Here is a 14,196-nt window from a genome sequence, read left to right as displayed (position 1 = left end):
TTTGCTGACCGTCGCCACAGACGCATCATAGAACAAGCTTCCTTTTCAGCTACGTCACTTCATCCAGCAACTGACACACATACCGGATATATAATATATTTCTCAAGTATAAAGTCCAAAGATATAACGATCAATTAAAAAAAAAAAAAGATAATCAACATAGCTATATTAAGACATTTGTATCATAAAAAAATACTGTTTTTTACAACATATGCATGCTGCCCATATGTCACTTTGAGTTTATTTTTTGGGGTTTACACTGCTAAAATAAGCTGATATAAGGGTATTTATTTATTTGTTCGGTTTTTTTTTTCACAACCCCAACATGTATCACTGATATATATGATGGATCACTTGTGGCGTTTTAGCGCAATGACATTTCTATTTTGAAAGGAAGAAAACGGAACTTGGTGTAGCTCAACATTACTGTGGAATTCGTCTTCGTTTCCTCCCCGTCACTGCTGCGTTCTGCTTAGCAACATCAACCGAGCCTAGCTTACCGTGTCTAGATGCCAAATGATGCTCATAGGGTGGTTTTAACTCAACACCACCCGCTATGTCGCGCTGGTTGTCGCTGCGCTGCTTTTAGGTCTTTGTCCGGTTAAAGAAAGTGAATCCAGGAAGCTTTAGAAAGAGAACCGAAAGCAGATCAGACAGACAGGAGGCCACGGTTCTCCCCCATCTCGCTAACACACACATACACGCACACACCATTCCGGCCTTGATGGTGATGTATGCAAGGAAACCAACAAGAGTCAGTGATGGGTAAATTAAGAACCATTTTAATGTTGTGATGCTTCGGATACATCCCATTTGAGTTTATGCAGTCAATCGCTGACTGCATTGTGTTCTATTAGCGGTTAGCCGCCAATGCTAAATGCTAACAATTTGCAATCGCTTAAGAGTTGCGGCTGTTTCCTGTAGCTTTACCGCTTGCTAAACATCGAAAGAGCTAATCTAGCTAAATTCTGAACCTTTCCGTCACATTTTAGGTGAAAATAAAACTATTACCTTAATAATAAAACAATATGTAATCCCCAGTTAAGATATTTTAGCTCGTAATTAGCCTCCATTTATGATTTATTTGGTAATTATTGACTGTTTTTTCCTGTCTACACAGGTGCACCGACAGAAGGGATTCCCAGTCCTATCAGGTAAAGAGAAAATCAAAACAATTTACACAGCAGTAATGTACTTGGGCAAAGAGATGTTATACTTAAAGCTTATAGACATCAGAGTCCAACTAATGTGTTTCTACTTTTCAGACCCATAAATCTCAGCCAAAGAGCCAGACTAGCAGCCTTTACCGTTACGACAAAGTGCGTGATGGCTCATCTGAGTCCACACCCCCTTATAAGATGCTGCGGCGCTCAGATGAAAGTCCTGTCAGCAAACATGGAGATGGCACAGGACATAGCAAAACAAAAATGTCCCACACGCTTCGAGCTAAAAATGGTAAGACGGTGCCTCGGAGTCATGCACAAGCTTTCAATTTTTGTATATTTGTTAGTAATGCAACAAAACACTTTTTCAGAGAGAGTACAAATATTTGAGTACTCGCTCCCCGGCAGGGCTTTACGTTAACTTTTGCACTGGTATCAAAAGTTGGTTGGCCCAGCACAGGATTTGACCATATTTGCAGACACAAATGACATGAATTTGTTTTCTCTCAAAATAGCTTTTTCTTTGTGAATGGGTATTTTTTCCTTTTTTTATTTTTTTATTTCCTCTTCTATATTGAGTCGTTACCATACTGTACAGTTTCTTCTTGCATTTGCTTTTACCTTATGAATGAGTTTGTTGCAGGGACCAGCGAATCACCCCATGAGAACTCCCAAAACAGCAGCTTCCAACATGGCGCAGACTCTCATTCGGCTCAGAGCAAGCCTACAGATAGAGTAAGATGATGTCCAGACGTCCACATCAACCTAGTAACACCACTGTGAAATTAAAACTTGCAAACTCTGCCATAAGAGGATTACCCATTCAGTAACCAGCTCAGTGGCCTAGTGGTAGAGTGTCCGCCCTGAGACTGGAAGGTTGAGGGTTCATACCCCGGCCGGGTCATACCAAAGACTATAAAAATGGGACCCAATGCCTCCCTGCTTGGCACTCAGCTTTAAGAGTTGGAATTGGGGGGGTTAGATCACCAAAATGATTCCCGAGCGCGGGCGGCATCGCTGCTGCTCACTGCTTCCCTCTCCCACAGGGGATGGATCAAAATCACACGGGGATGGGTTAATTGCAGAGGACAAATTTCACCACGCCCAGATGTGTGTGTGTGACAATCATTGGGACTTTGACAATTGATGTTGTTTCATCATGTGAACACAGGTCAGAAAAAGTGTAATTTGAGTATAAAACGCTGAGGTATTAACAAACAAGCAGAACTTGATTTTTAGTATCTGTGCAACTGCTTTTTACATGCAGTGGAAACAAATACAGCTAAATATTTAGAAACCTTTGAAAATTATTTTAGTGGATTTATGAGTTGTAACTCCAGCATGGCAGAATGAAACAGTGGGAACACAACATAATGATGAACTGTAAATGTTTATGACCAGGACCCAGCAGATGACTGGACAGAACACATCAGCTCTTCTGGGAAGAAGTACTACTACAACTGTAGAACTGAGGTATCCCAGTGGGAGAAGCCCAAGGACCTGTTGGAGAGGCAAGCTGTTTTCAATGAACTTCAAACACTGAATGCCATATGTTAAACCAAAAGCAAAGGGTTCAGCACTTGAACCGATGTGTTTGTCTATTGCCGGCACACATACAGTGGGGCAAAATAGTATTTAGTCAGCCACCAATTGTGCAACTTCTCCCACTTACAAGATGAGAGATGCCTATAATCTTCATCATACGTACACTTCAACTATGAGAGACAAAATGAAAAGGAAAAATCACACTGTCTGATTTTTAAGAAATCTATTTGCAAATTATGGTGGAAAGTAAGTATTTGGTCAATAACAAAAGTTCATATTAATACTTTGATATACAGCCTTTGTTGGCAATGACAGAGGTCGAACGTTTTCTATAAGTCTTCACAAGGTTTTCACACACTTGCTGGTATTTTGGCCCATTCCTCCATGCAGATCTCTAGAGCAGTCATGTTTTGGGGCTGTCGCTGGGCCACAGTGGCCAAAACCAAAGAGCTGTCGAAGGACACCGGAAACAAAATTGTAGACCTGCACCAGTCGGGAAGACAGTCTGCAATAGGTCAGCAGCTTGGTGAAGAAATCAACTGTGGGAGCAATCATAAAAAAATGGATGACATACAAAACCATTGATAATCTCCCTCAATCTGGGGCTTCATGCAATATCTCACCCTGTGGGGTCAAAATGATCACAAGAACAGTGAACAAAAATCCCAGAACCACTCGGGGGGGGGGGGGACCTAGTGAATGAATGACCTGCAGAGAGCTGGGACCAAAGTAACAAAGACTACCAGCAGTAACACACTACGCCACCAGGGACTCAAATCCTGCAGTGCCAGACGTGTCCCCCTGCTTAAGACAGTACATGTCCAGGCCCGTCTGAAGTTTGCTAGACAGCATTTGGATGATCCAGAAGAGAATTGGAAGAATGTCATATGGTCTGATGAAACCAAAATAGAACTCTCTGGTAACAACTCGTGTTTGGAGGAGAAAGAATGCAGAGTTGCATCCAAAGAACAACATACCTACTGTTAGAGTGGTGCTCACTCTAACTTATTTGCAAGAACCACACTGGAGACAGTATGCCTTTTGAACACTTGCAAATGGAGAGGTCGTTCGTCGCTGTGAATACAGCGACGTTCGAACGAAGTCTGACTTTGGATTCTTGCAAGAGAGTATTTGTTAGAGATGTTCCCACTCTAACTTATTTTGCAAGAACCACGTGGGAGACAGTATGCCCTTTAAGCACTTGCAAGTGGAGAGTTTGTTCGTTATTGTAGGTACAGCAATGTTCGAACAAAGTCTGCCTTTTGATTCATGCAAGAGAGTATTTCTAGAGAGAAGTAGGGTGGGGGTTAGAGTGGCCAAGATGGGGGTGAACCCCTGGCCTCTCAGGGGTTCACAGCAGGGAGTGTTTTACTATTTGTAAACAGAACACCTCTGATTGCTTCCTCTACAGTTGGTCAATCAGTTCAAAGGATCTTAGCACTTTGTTGTACTACTTTAAGACAGGACAAGCTATGTTAATTATTACAGGTTACATTCCAACATAAGCATAGGATCAAACTAATCTATCAACCCTAACAGTATTCATTGAGAGAAAGCAGAGTGGGGGTGAGAGTGGACTTTGGTGGGGGTGAACCCCTGGCCTCTGGTCAATCATAGCAGGGGGTATTTTACGATGTGTAAACAGAACAACTTAGATTGCTTCCTCTGCAGCTGGTCAATCAGTTCAAAGGATCTTAGCACTTTGTTCTACTACTAGGACAAGTTTGGTTAATTATTACAGGTTACATTCTAACATAAGCATAGGATCAAACTAATCAACCCTAACACATACTGTGAAGCACGGGGGTGGAAACATGCTTTGGGGCTGTTTTTCTGCAAGGGGACCAGTACAACTAATCCATCTAAAGGAAAGAATGAATGGGGCCATGTATTGTGAGATTTTGAGTGAAAACCTTCCATCAGCAAGGGCATTGATGATGAAACGTGGCTGGGTCTTTCAGCATGACAATGATCCCAACAAAGGAATGGCTCCGTAAGATGCATTTCAAGGTCTTGGAGTGGCCTAGCCAGTCTCCAGATCTCAACCCCATAGAAATCTTTGGAGGGAGTTCAAAGTTGAAAACATCACTGCTCTAGAGGAGACCTGCATGGAGGAATGGGCCAAAATACCAGTAACGATGTGTGAAAACCTTGTGAAGACTGAGAAAATATTTCACCTCTGTCATTGCCAACAAAGGATATATAACAAAATATTGATATTAACTTTTGTTATTGACCAAATACTTATTTTCCACCATAATTTGCAAATAAATTATTTAAACATCCGACAAGGTGATTTTCTGGATTAATTTTTTATTTTGTCTCATAGTTGAAGTTTACCTATGATGAAAATTACAGGCATCTCTTATCTTTTAAATGGGAGAACTTGCACAATTGGTGGCTGACTAAATACTTTTTTGCCCCACTGTAGCTCCTTACATGTAGTAAAGGCTGTTTTGAATCTCCTCCAGAGAACAACGGCAGAAAGACCCAGCCAAATTGGCAGCAAACAGTTTCCCCAGAGACATGGACTACAGACAAGAGGCCTTGCAGGACAAAGCTACAAGTAAGACGCAAGCTGACTGAGAAAATTTGCTCCTTGTGATAACATTAACAATACATGTTCTTACAAATTTACAGGAGAAATGGTCCCGAATGAGCACCTTAAAGTCAAAATGTCAAAGTCTGCTTTATTGTCAATTTCTTCACGTTAAGACACACAAAGAGATCGGAATTACGTTTCCCACTGTCCCACGGTGACTAGACACATTATACAACACATACAAGCAAATAGCACAAAGAGTAAAAACAATAGAGAAGAGCGATGAATAAGTAATAAGCAAATAACCACAATAAATAAATAAATAGACAAATAAGAGGAGCAAAATGGAGCAAGCGTGCATACGGCAGACAGCCAGAATATGGCGCAAAAGTACAGGACGTTATGCAGCCGAGGGTGGAGGGGGGAGAGAGTTCAGGATCCTTACAGCTTGGAGTATGAAGCTGTTGGTGAGTCTGGTGGTGCGGGAGCGCAGGCTCCTGTACCTCTTCCCAGAGGGCGGAAGACCAAACAAAGAGTGAGCAGGGTGACTCACATCACACACAATCGCCGGTGAGATGGGAGGTGTAAATGTCCTTCAGGGAGGGGAGTGAAGCACCAATGATCTTACTAGCCGTGTTCACTATGCGCTGCAGGGCCTTGATGTTGTATTCAGTGCAGCTACCACCCCACACAGCAATACAACTGGAGAGGACGCTCTCAATGGTGCCACGGTAGAATGTGGTCATGATGGCAGGAAGAGCACTCGCTCGCCTGAGTTTCCGCAGAAAGTACAGGCGGCGCTGAGCTTTCTTCGCCAGCGACGCAGTGTTGGTGGTTCAGGAGAGGTCCTCACTGATGTGCACCCCCAGGAATCTGCTGCTGCTCACTCCACCACAGCACCGTCGATGGTCAGCGACAGGTGTTGGGTGTGACCCTTCCAGAAGTCAACAACAATCTCCTTGGTCTTGCTGACGTTCAGCAGGAGGTTGTTGTCCCTACACCACGTGGCCAGAAGGTTGACCTCCGACCTGTATTGAGTCTCGTCACCCCCGGTGATGAGACCCACCAGAATTGCGCCGTCGGCATATTTCAGCATGCGGTTGCTGCTGTAGTTTGCAGTGCAGTCATGCGTCAGCAGGGTGAAGAGCAGCGGACTGAGCACGCAGCCTTGGGGGGCCCCCCCATGCTCAGCGTGATGCTGCCGGATATATTGTCGCCAACGCGTACTACCTGAAGCCTCTGACAGAGGAAGTCCAGTAGCCAGTTGCAAAGGCAGGTACTGAGGCCCAGCTTGTCGAGTTTCCAGATGAGACGCTGTGGAACAATGGTGTTGAATGCAGAACGGAAGTCCACAAACAGCAATCTCACATACGAGTCTCTGTTCTCCAGGTGGGTGAGGGCAGAGTGGAGGGCAGAGCAGATGGCATCTTCAGAGGACCGTTTGGCTCGGTACGCAAACTGGAAGGGGTCTATGGTGTGGGGGGGGGACGAACCTGACGTGCGCCATGACAAGCCGCTCAGAGCACTTCATGATGATGGGTGTCAGTGCCACAGGGCGGTAGTCATTGAAGCAGGAAGGAGCAGGTTTTTTCGGCACAGGTATGATGGTGGCAGCCTTGAAACATGACGGGACGATGGCCTGCTGCAGGGAAATGTTAAAGATGTCCGTGAAGACATCCATCAGCTCCTCAGCGCAGTCCTTCAGCGCTCAGCCCGGGATGTTCTCCGGGCCCTCTGCCTTACAGGTGTTGATAGCGGCAAACGCCTCCTCACGCTAACGGCAGAGAGGCACAGGGGATGCTCGATCGGAGGGGGAGGGGTCTTCAGTGGGCAAGTGCTGTTCTGAGCGTCGAAACGAGCAAAGAAGCGGTTCAGGTCGTTGAGCAGAGGGACGTCGCCCTCACAGCTCTGCGGCGCGGGCTTGTAGTTCGTGATGGTCTGAATGCCTTGCCACAGGCTCCGTGCGTCCCTGCTGTCTTTGAAGTGGGCGGTAATCTTGGAAGAGAACGCCTTTTTCGCTCCCTTGATGCCCCAGGACAGGTTCGCCCTAGCTGATCTCACGCCCGTTTCATTCATTTTGTTCTTGTCTTCACAGAGATCACTTCAGGGGATCAATCCAATGCACCCAATTCCGGCCCCATGTCTTCTTCCTCTCAGACCCTGAACCCATCCTCCACCACAACTACCACACCCTCGTCCTCCTCCTCTTCCGGGCAGTTAAGTCAAAGTGGCCAGTCGTCATCGCCAGCGCTGCTTCAGGACCCAGCTATCCTGCGCCAACTTCTGCCTGCACTTCAAGCTACTCTGCAGATGAACAACGGCGGGATGGACATGGCCAAGCTCAACGAGGGTGAGAATGTGCCTAGCATTCAGCGTTATCATTAGTGGACGTCTTCTTTCTGCCATTAGGCTGTTATTGAATCCAAATGATGTATCTTTATTTTGGTTTCTTCCATAGTTGTGTGTTCTCATTCACTAACGTGCTGCTTGCACTAACAACCTGCCTGTAAAAACTGAGAGGTGTTTGTTTACTAAAGGACAATCTGTTGGCATGTGAGCGACTTTCCCGAAACAACCAGTGAGTTTAAATCTGGCAACAAAATTGACAAGCTGAGAGCAATTGTTTTTACATTGTAATTCTGTATGACAGCAAATAGAGTCACTTGCACGGAACATTTCCAAAGACAGCACACATATTTGTAAAAGCATGTTGGACAGTTTTGACCCGCAATATGTCCTTCCAAGCCACCATTTTTTTTTTGCTGAGGTTGCAAGAAAGTGAAAGAGATGGAATATGGAGATTTGCATGCGTCTAACCCACACTGAATTTGATGGACGCATTTGTCAGATAAATCAAATTTACAACGCACTTCTACGCGGGCCATTAGATAAATTTTTTTTGCCAAATAAATTGGTGATTTAATGAGTTAATAACACAGTTATGTGTTTAATTCCAATTATAAATCTTTTATGAAATATTAATTCATGGTATATTTATTTTATGCGGAACTTTTAGTTCTCCCCGACAACAGACTTAAAAACCAGCCGAGTCAAGCAGTGTAACAGCAGTTACAAGCAGTGTAATTTTTTAGGGATCCCCCCCCCCCCCCAAGTTTTATTTGGATGTTTTGTGTCACTCACTTGTATGTATGTGTCTGTGTGTGTTTGCGTTGCCCTTTTCCTCCTTCCAGTCTTGGCAGCTGCTGTCACCCAAGCTTCCTTGCGGTCTGTGCTTCATAAGCTCCTCACTGCTGGACCCGCTTTCAACATCACTGCTCTGCTGTCAGCTGCTCAGCACGCCAACCAAGGTACGCCCTCCCTCCACGCTGTTCCTCGCCATCTGCCACTGCCAGACAACTCCTTTCAAAGGTCGTACTGTCCTTTATGCCGTTAACGTTTTCGCAAAACCCACCGTGTTGTCTCTGACTTTCAGACAAACATTTTACATTTATTGAAAGTTAACTTGGTTTCAATATCTGGTTTCAAGGTGGCATTTGACATTTATTTTAAAATCCACAAACACGCTAGACTAGTGTTTGAGCCACCGTGCATATTATCTCGTTGAACGATTTCAGTTTATTTAAGAATGTACTTATCGGTGTGACATTTGCTTTTATACTGTTGTACAATTGGCAAGAAGTGGATCCATTGCCGTCCTTCTCTGTCATCTTTAGCCCAGCACTCCAGTCAGTCCCCCGCATCTCTCACATCAGACGCCTCATCACCACGACCTTATGTGTCACCACGGAATGGGACACCACAGAGCAACCAGAAAACCCTTCTCAGTGTTCACCCGAGCAACATTGCATCCTTGCAGACAAGGGTGAGAAACCCTTTTCAGACTTCCAAACTATTTATTTTGGATACAATTGGCAAGCCTCATTCCCATTTGTTTCCCCATATCGCCTGTGTGTGTGTTTCATTTTCACTCACCTGCAGTGCTTTTTATCTGTGCAGGGCAATACATCTTCAGCAAAACAAGGCTCCGCCCCTCCGGGTCAGTCTATGGAGAAGCGTCCTGAAGACCCCAGAACTCTCCAGCAAAGAAGGTAGTTAACAAGCAGGATGTGAAATCCAAGAGAAAAGTGCTGAACAATTAATCCCCACTGTTCTTATTTCTGTGCGAAATACAGTAATGGTTTATCGCAGTTTCACTACATTGCAGATTTTTTCCAAATGAAAATTTAAAAGTCAAAATAAAAATTCTAAATTGAAGAATTATGGCACGAAACTTGCCCACACGCCAGCAGAAGGCAAGGAGTGCCCACACAATTGCAGTGCCGTACACTTGTACCTTTTTATTTAAAAAAAAAAAAAAATGTTATAATGATAAGAGTTCTAACAACATATTTACAGTATTGTACCTTGTTATAATTTTTTTTTTTACCAGAGTTCTTAAAACATATTTACAGTATGTACACATGTACTTTGTTATAAAAAAGTTATAATAATAAAAGTTCTAAAAACATATTTACAGTATGTTAAGAATTCTCCATGTTATTTTTGTAATTCAGCCGTGCTTTGATTTGAGGTAGAGTGATTTATTTTGAAGGCCGTTTTCAGGCGATACCACTTTCTGTTTTACGTTCGCGTACCCATACAGTGGTACAGGAGTCATTGACGATGTAAGTGGGTCTCCTAACAAGAGAAATAAACGATCACGTGTCTAACCTTTTGGACAATGGTTAGTTATTGCTCCAAATGTTGGTTTACATTCCTTTAGAAGTCCGTTTTCTCGTGTTAGCACGATCGCTAACTCGTTAGCCTGCCCAGTACTTCTTGTTAACATGTTACACGCACACGTTACATTTTCTATATTTATACAAAATATTCTGCATGTTATTTATACTATTAATGTATTATTTACATGTTTGAAACAGTTATCTAATGTTCTAAAAATAAAATGTGCACTTAAATGGTTTCATATACATTTATTGACAAAAAGAAATGTACAGATGAGAGGGGGACCGTACTTCGCGGAGTTCACTTATCGCAGGTGGATTTTGGAATCAATTATCCGTGATAAAAACAAGGGATTACTGTACTGTGGAAGTTGAACTTCTTGCATGTTGTTTCATCATCTGCAGCCAGGAGATTCTCTCAACGGGATCAATCGCATCTGGTGCAACGTCCCACGCCACTTCCAGCACCACCAGTCAAAGTCAATCTGAGGCTCCCATGACCTTCACCCCCTCCCTGGCAGCTCATTTTGATGAAAATCTCATCAAACATATCCAAGGGTGGCCTTCAGAGAACACTGAAAAACAGGTAGACAGACAACATTGTCAGACCAAGCTTGTCAAACTTTTTTTCTGTTCCTGTCTACAACTGATGTGGGCTAAATACGTCCCTGCTCTGTCAGGTCAAGTGTTTGCTGTTTTGAAGAAGTTTCTCCAAAACATGGAATGATCTCTCCAGATGTCTCTAAAATCCCTCATAACAAATAAATTAGGTTATTTTCATGTTTGATGGTCTTCTTTTTTTTTCCCCCCCAAAATCAAATCACATTGAGCGTTCACCAGCTTTCGAGCAGCATCTATTCACCCTTCTTTGTGGTACTGAAATATGAGAATTCAGTATTTTCATTTGCAATATTTAATTTTAAAAAACTGTTCCATTCGCATGCTTGTCCCGGGCAAATGTCAATGTGATTATCAAGCTGTTTCCCTGCAATAAACATTGTCTTTTGTGCCAGGCGGCCCGGCTGCGTGAGGACATCCACAACATGGGCAGCCTGTACATGTCGGAGCTGTGCACGGAGATGAAAAACCTTCGTTCCCTGGTCAGAGTCAGTGAAATTCAGGCTACACTGAGGGAACAAAGGTAAGAGGGGCAAAGGAGTCTCCGTGAATTGATGCTCCTCTTTCTTCGACTGACTATGTTGTGTCTCTTATACTTAACTACAGAATCCTGTTTCTGAGGCAGCAGAGCAAAGAGCTGGACAAGCTGAAGAACCAGAACTCTTACATGGTGTGAACGAACCAAGCTTACAATGCCTATAAACAGCCAACCCGATGAGTGCAGCTCTTCTAATCTGTTTATTTCCCCCGTAAGAGCAATTGAGTGAGGCAGCAGCCTTCCAAGGGTGAGATCCACCATCCTGAACATGTCTGCCCCCCCCCCCCCCCCCCCCAATCTCCATGTGAGTCGCTCTCATGGAAAGGTGAAACTATGACTCACCAAGCTGGACATAGAGGACCACAAGCTCTTCTTTTCAGACAGCACCTTCTCGGATCAAGTTTAGTGTCTGAAGTTTATTTTCAGATGTGTTTACATGTCTCCTGGTCAGGAAAACGGGTCAGATTTTGGGTTTCCCTTTTTGAAAAACTATAAGATTATTTGCGACAAATGTCTAATGGATTCATAGTATTATCTGTCACATCCGCCTTCCAAGCCTCTCACATGGACTTTGGTTAAATATGGTGGTTAAATACGTCCAAGAAGTCGAGCATCTGAAATTTATGGACTCATTGGCAGTGATGTTACTTCCACCCCCAGTCCCCCCCCCCCCCCCCTCCCTTGGAAGTAATCAATCATTCCGTTAAACTTGCAGCTGATTCTTATGTCATGACTTGAGAGAAAACCAACATTTCTATAATTCCAAGTGTTGATATTCCAATTTATGGAAATTTATTCTGTTCCACTAATGCCACTGCTAAGTCACAATAAGTGAGCTCCAGATGTTTGAAAGACATTTTTGGGTGGTTTATTTACATTATTGGACCTAGGACTGCTTTTAGTATGAAGAGGTCAATTTAATCCGATTCCTTGATCAGTTATGCTTTATCATTTTTTTCAATAACTGTCAAACTTTTGTTTCCCCCTCATATCCAAATTGGGGAGAGGAATATTTCATTCCTTTTGTGCTGTGTAGCAAGTGAGTGTAAGATAGTTAAGTGACTGAATTAACAGTCATGTAAATTATTGATGATTGCGTTTGTGCTTGTCTTACTACGAAACCTAGTTGGAAATGTTTTTATTTTATTTTATTTTTTTTAATTGAAATTAATTTTTCACTTTCAGTACTGCAGTGGCCATTGATCATTTTCTTTAATATTCAAATTTAGCTCGCTTTTTCTTTATTTTGATTATACAGTCTGCCAACAACCCAGTGATTACATTGAACTGCATTTGTACACATCCAGAAACCAAGTTATTTAGTTTCACAGCTGTTGTTAAGTAGATTCCACCAGATTGTTGTGCACACTTTTTTTGATGTGGTGGGGTGGGTTGGGGTCCTTGTACAAGTCAGTGCGAGGGGAGCAAGGGCTTTGTATTCCAGAAAATAAGAGATTAAAATATAATACCACACCTACTTGTACAGTCCTGCTGTTAAATATCATTTAAGTCGAGTGTGAGTGTATTTTAAGAGGACGGGACAGCAGTTTGTTTCTATGGGTTTAAACATGCTTGCGCTGCTCTGGTGTCACTCTTCAGATGGGGCCTTTTATGAGTCATCTGCTAAATGTAGAATGATTACTTACCATCTGCCCACAAGGGGGTGAAATTGAGCAAGTTACTGAGTGTGCCCAAAGTTCAAGGCTTAGCCCTAGAGATACACTACTGCTGTTTTTGTCATTTATGGCACATGTAAGCTCCATAAGTAGATAGTTGGTCAAATTAAGAGAATCTGTACAGTGTAATTTTAGACCAAATAGATACATTTTCACACAGGTGCAGAAAGGTTGGCAAGGGCTGAATGAAACTGCCCAGGAGTAGTACTTCACCAATTTTTTATGTGGGAGGACATTAAGGCCTTTTAGTCAGCGCACCTCAGCAGCTTTTTCCTGCTTGCACGGCTCACAGTGGCCAAAACATAGACTTAACTTTATTCATCCTTTAGGATTGCTGAAAGGTGACTTTTTTTTGTTCTTTTTTACGCAACTGTAATGCGAGACATTGTTGTTGAAAATGCACCTTTGCTGTTATGTTCTCTTTCAGACAGCAACAAAGGCTGGTCCTCTGCTAAATCATCAATATGTTGAGATAATCTCTTTTTGTTTGTCCTCACATCGGCGAGATTTGCGGTCCACTCTCCTTTACAACCGTCTTATTTTCTGTTTTCAGCTTCATCGCTCACATAATAGAAAAATACAATTAAAAATCCAATCGGGTCCATTATGTGTTCTATAGTTCAGCCTGGAGCCCTTCACTTTAGGATTAGTCTCACAAAGACAAAGGCTGTGCAGGAAAATTGCTTACGAGATGACTTAAAAAAGACAATAGACCTTTCTTCAAATGATTTGTTTTCGACTTGTGGTCAATTGGGCATTTTAAGGACCTAAATAAAGAAACCTGTGTAAATAAAGCAGTATTAAATTGTACTGAACTAATTTTAATAACATTCTCGCAACACTCATGGATTCTATTTTGCGTGAAAACCAATTCAACCTGCAATTTAGGAGTGTCACACTTGAAACGTCAATTTGAGCCTAACCCCAATGTTATGTACAATGATGACCAGAGCATGATTGAACACAACAATTTTCAAATGTGTGCAGCCAATGATTGTGCTTTTTCGATTTCATATGATGCTCCTCTTCTCTACGGGTCTGCCCTCAGCGCAGTCCGGCCGTTCTGATAGCATCACTGTGTCTCATTTAGGGCCACGTTGACATGCTGGATTGATAACTAGCTGCAGCTAAATCTTGGTGCGGTACAATTTTCTCAGCCTTTCCAGGAGAATCAGGAAGCTGCACTTGACAATTGACAACTTTCTAAAATGATGAAGACATCCGGTTCAGGTGGCCAAAAACATCCACCAGCCTGAATCTTCTTGACTTTGCATATTGACAGGTCAGTCTAGCATGAATACAACATTGCCTTTACACTTGCACAATCTGATGAGGGCCAACACAAGAACAATATTGACAACTAGAATTTGCAATTTCTGGAGAAATTGCGTGTGAAGGCGAAGAAGCTGAATATTTTTTGGGTCACTTCTGG

At 42.9% G+C, this 14,196-nt stretch overlaps 1 protein-coding gene and 1 pseudogene across 1 annotated transcript; both read left to right on the top strand.

Annotated features, from left to right (window-relative positions):
• The first annotated feature begins 399 nt into the window (after nt 1-399).
• Nucleotides 400-13,466, top strand: LOC147046643 (WW domain-containing adapter protein with coiled-coil-like). Its single transcript, XM_085930388.1, has 13 exons — nt 400-765; nt 1,121-1,154; nt 1,266-1,455; nt 1,807-1,898; nt 2,565-2,674; nt 5,180-5,274; nt 7,346-7,600; nt 8,442-8,558; nt 8,925-9,073; nt 9,208-9,299; nt 10,338-10,518; nt 10,946-11,073; nt 11,157-13,466. Exons 1-13 carry the CDS (start codon nt 725-727, stop codon nt 11,224-11,226), a joined length of 1,554 nt encoding a protein of 517 aa, XP_085786514.1. The 5' UTR covers nt 400-724; the 3' UTR covers nt 11,227-13,466.
• Nucleotides 2,879-4,883, top strand: LOC147046644 (uncharacterized; annotated as a pseudogene).
• Nucleotides 13,467-14,196: the final 730 nt, after the last annotated feature.

This window comes from Syngnathus leptorhynchus, chromosome 14 (assembly GCF_054491065.1).
Source record: "Syngnathus leptorhynchus isolate UIUO chromosome 14, UIUO_Slep, whole genome shotgun sequence".
NCBI classification, from domain to species: Eukaryota; Metazoa; Chordata; class Actinopteri; order Syngnathiformes; family Syngnathidae; genus Syngnathus; species Syngnathus leptorhynchus.
This window is presented reverse-complemented; position numbering and strand designations above follow the sequence as displayed.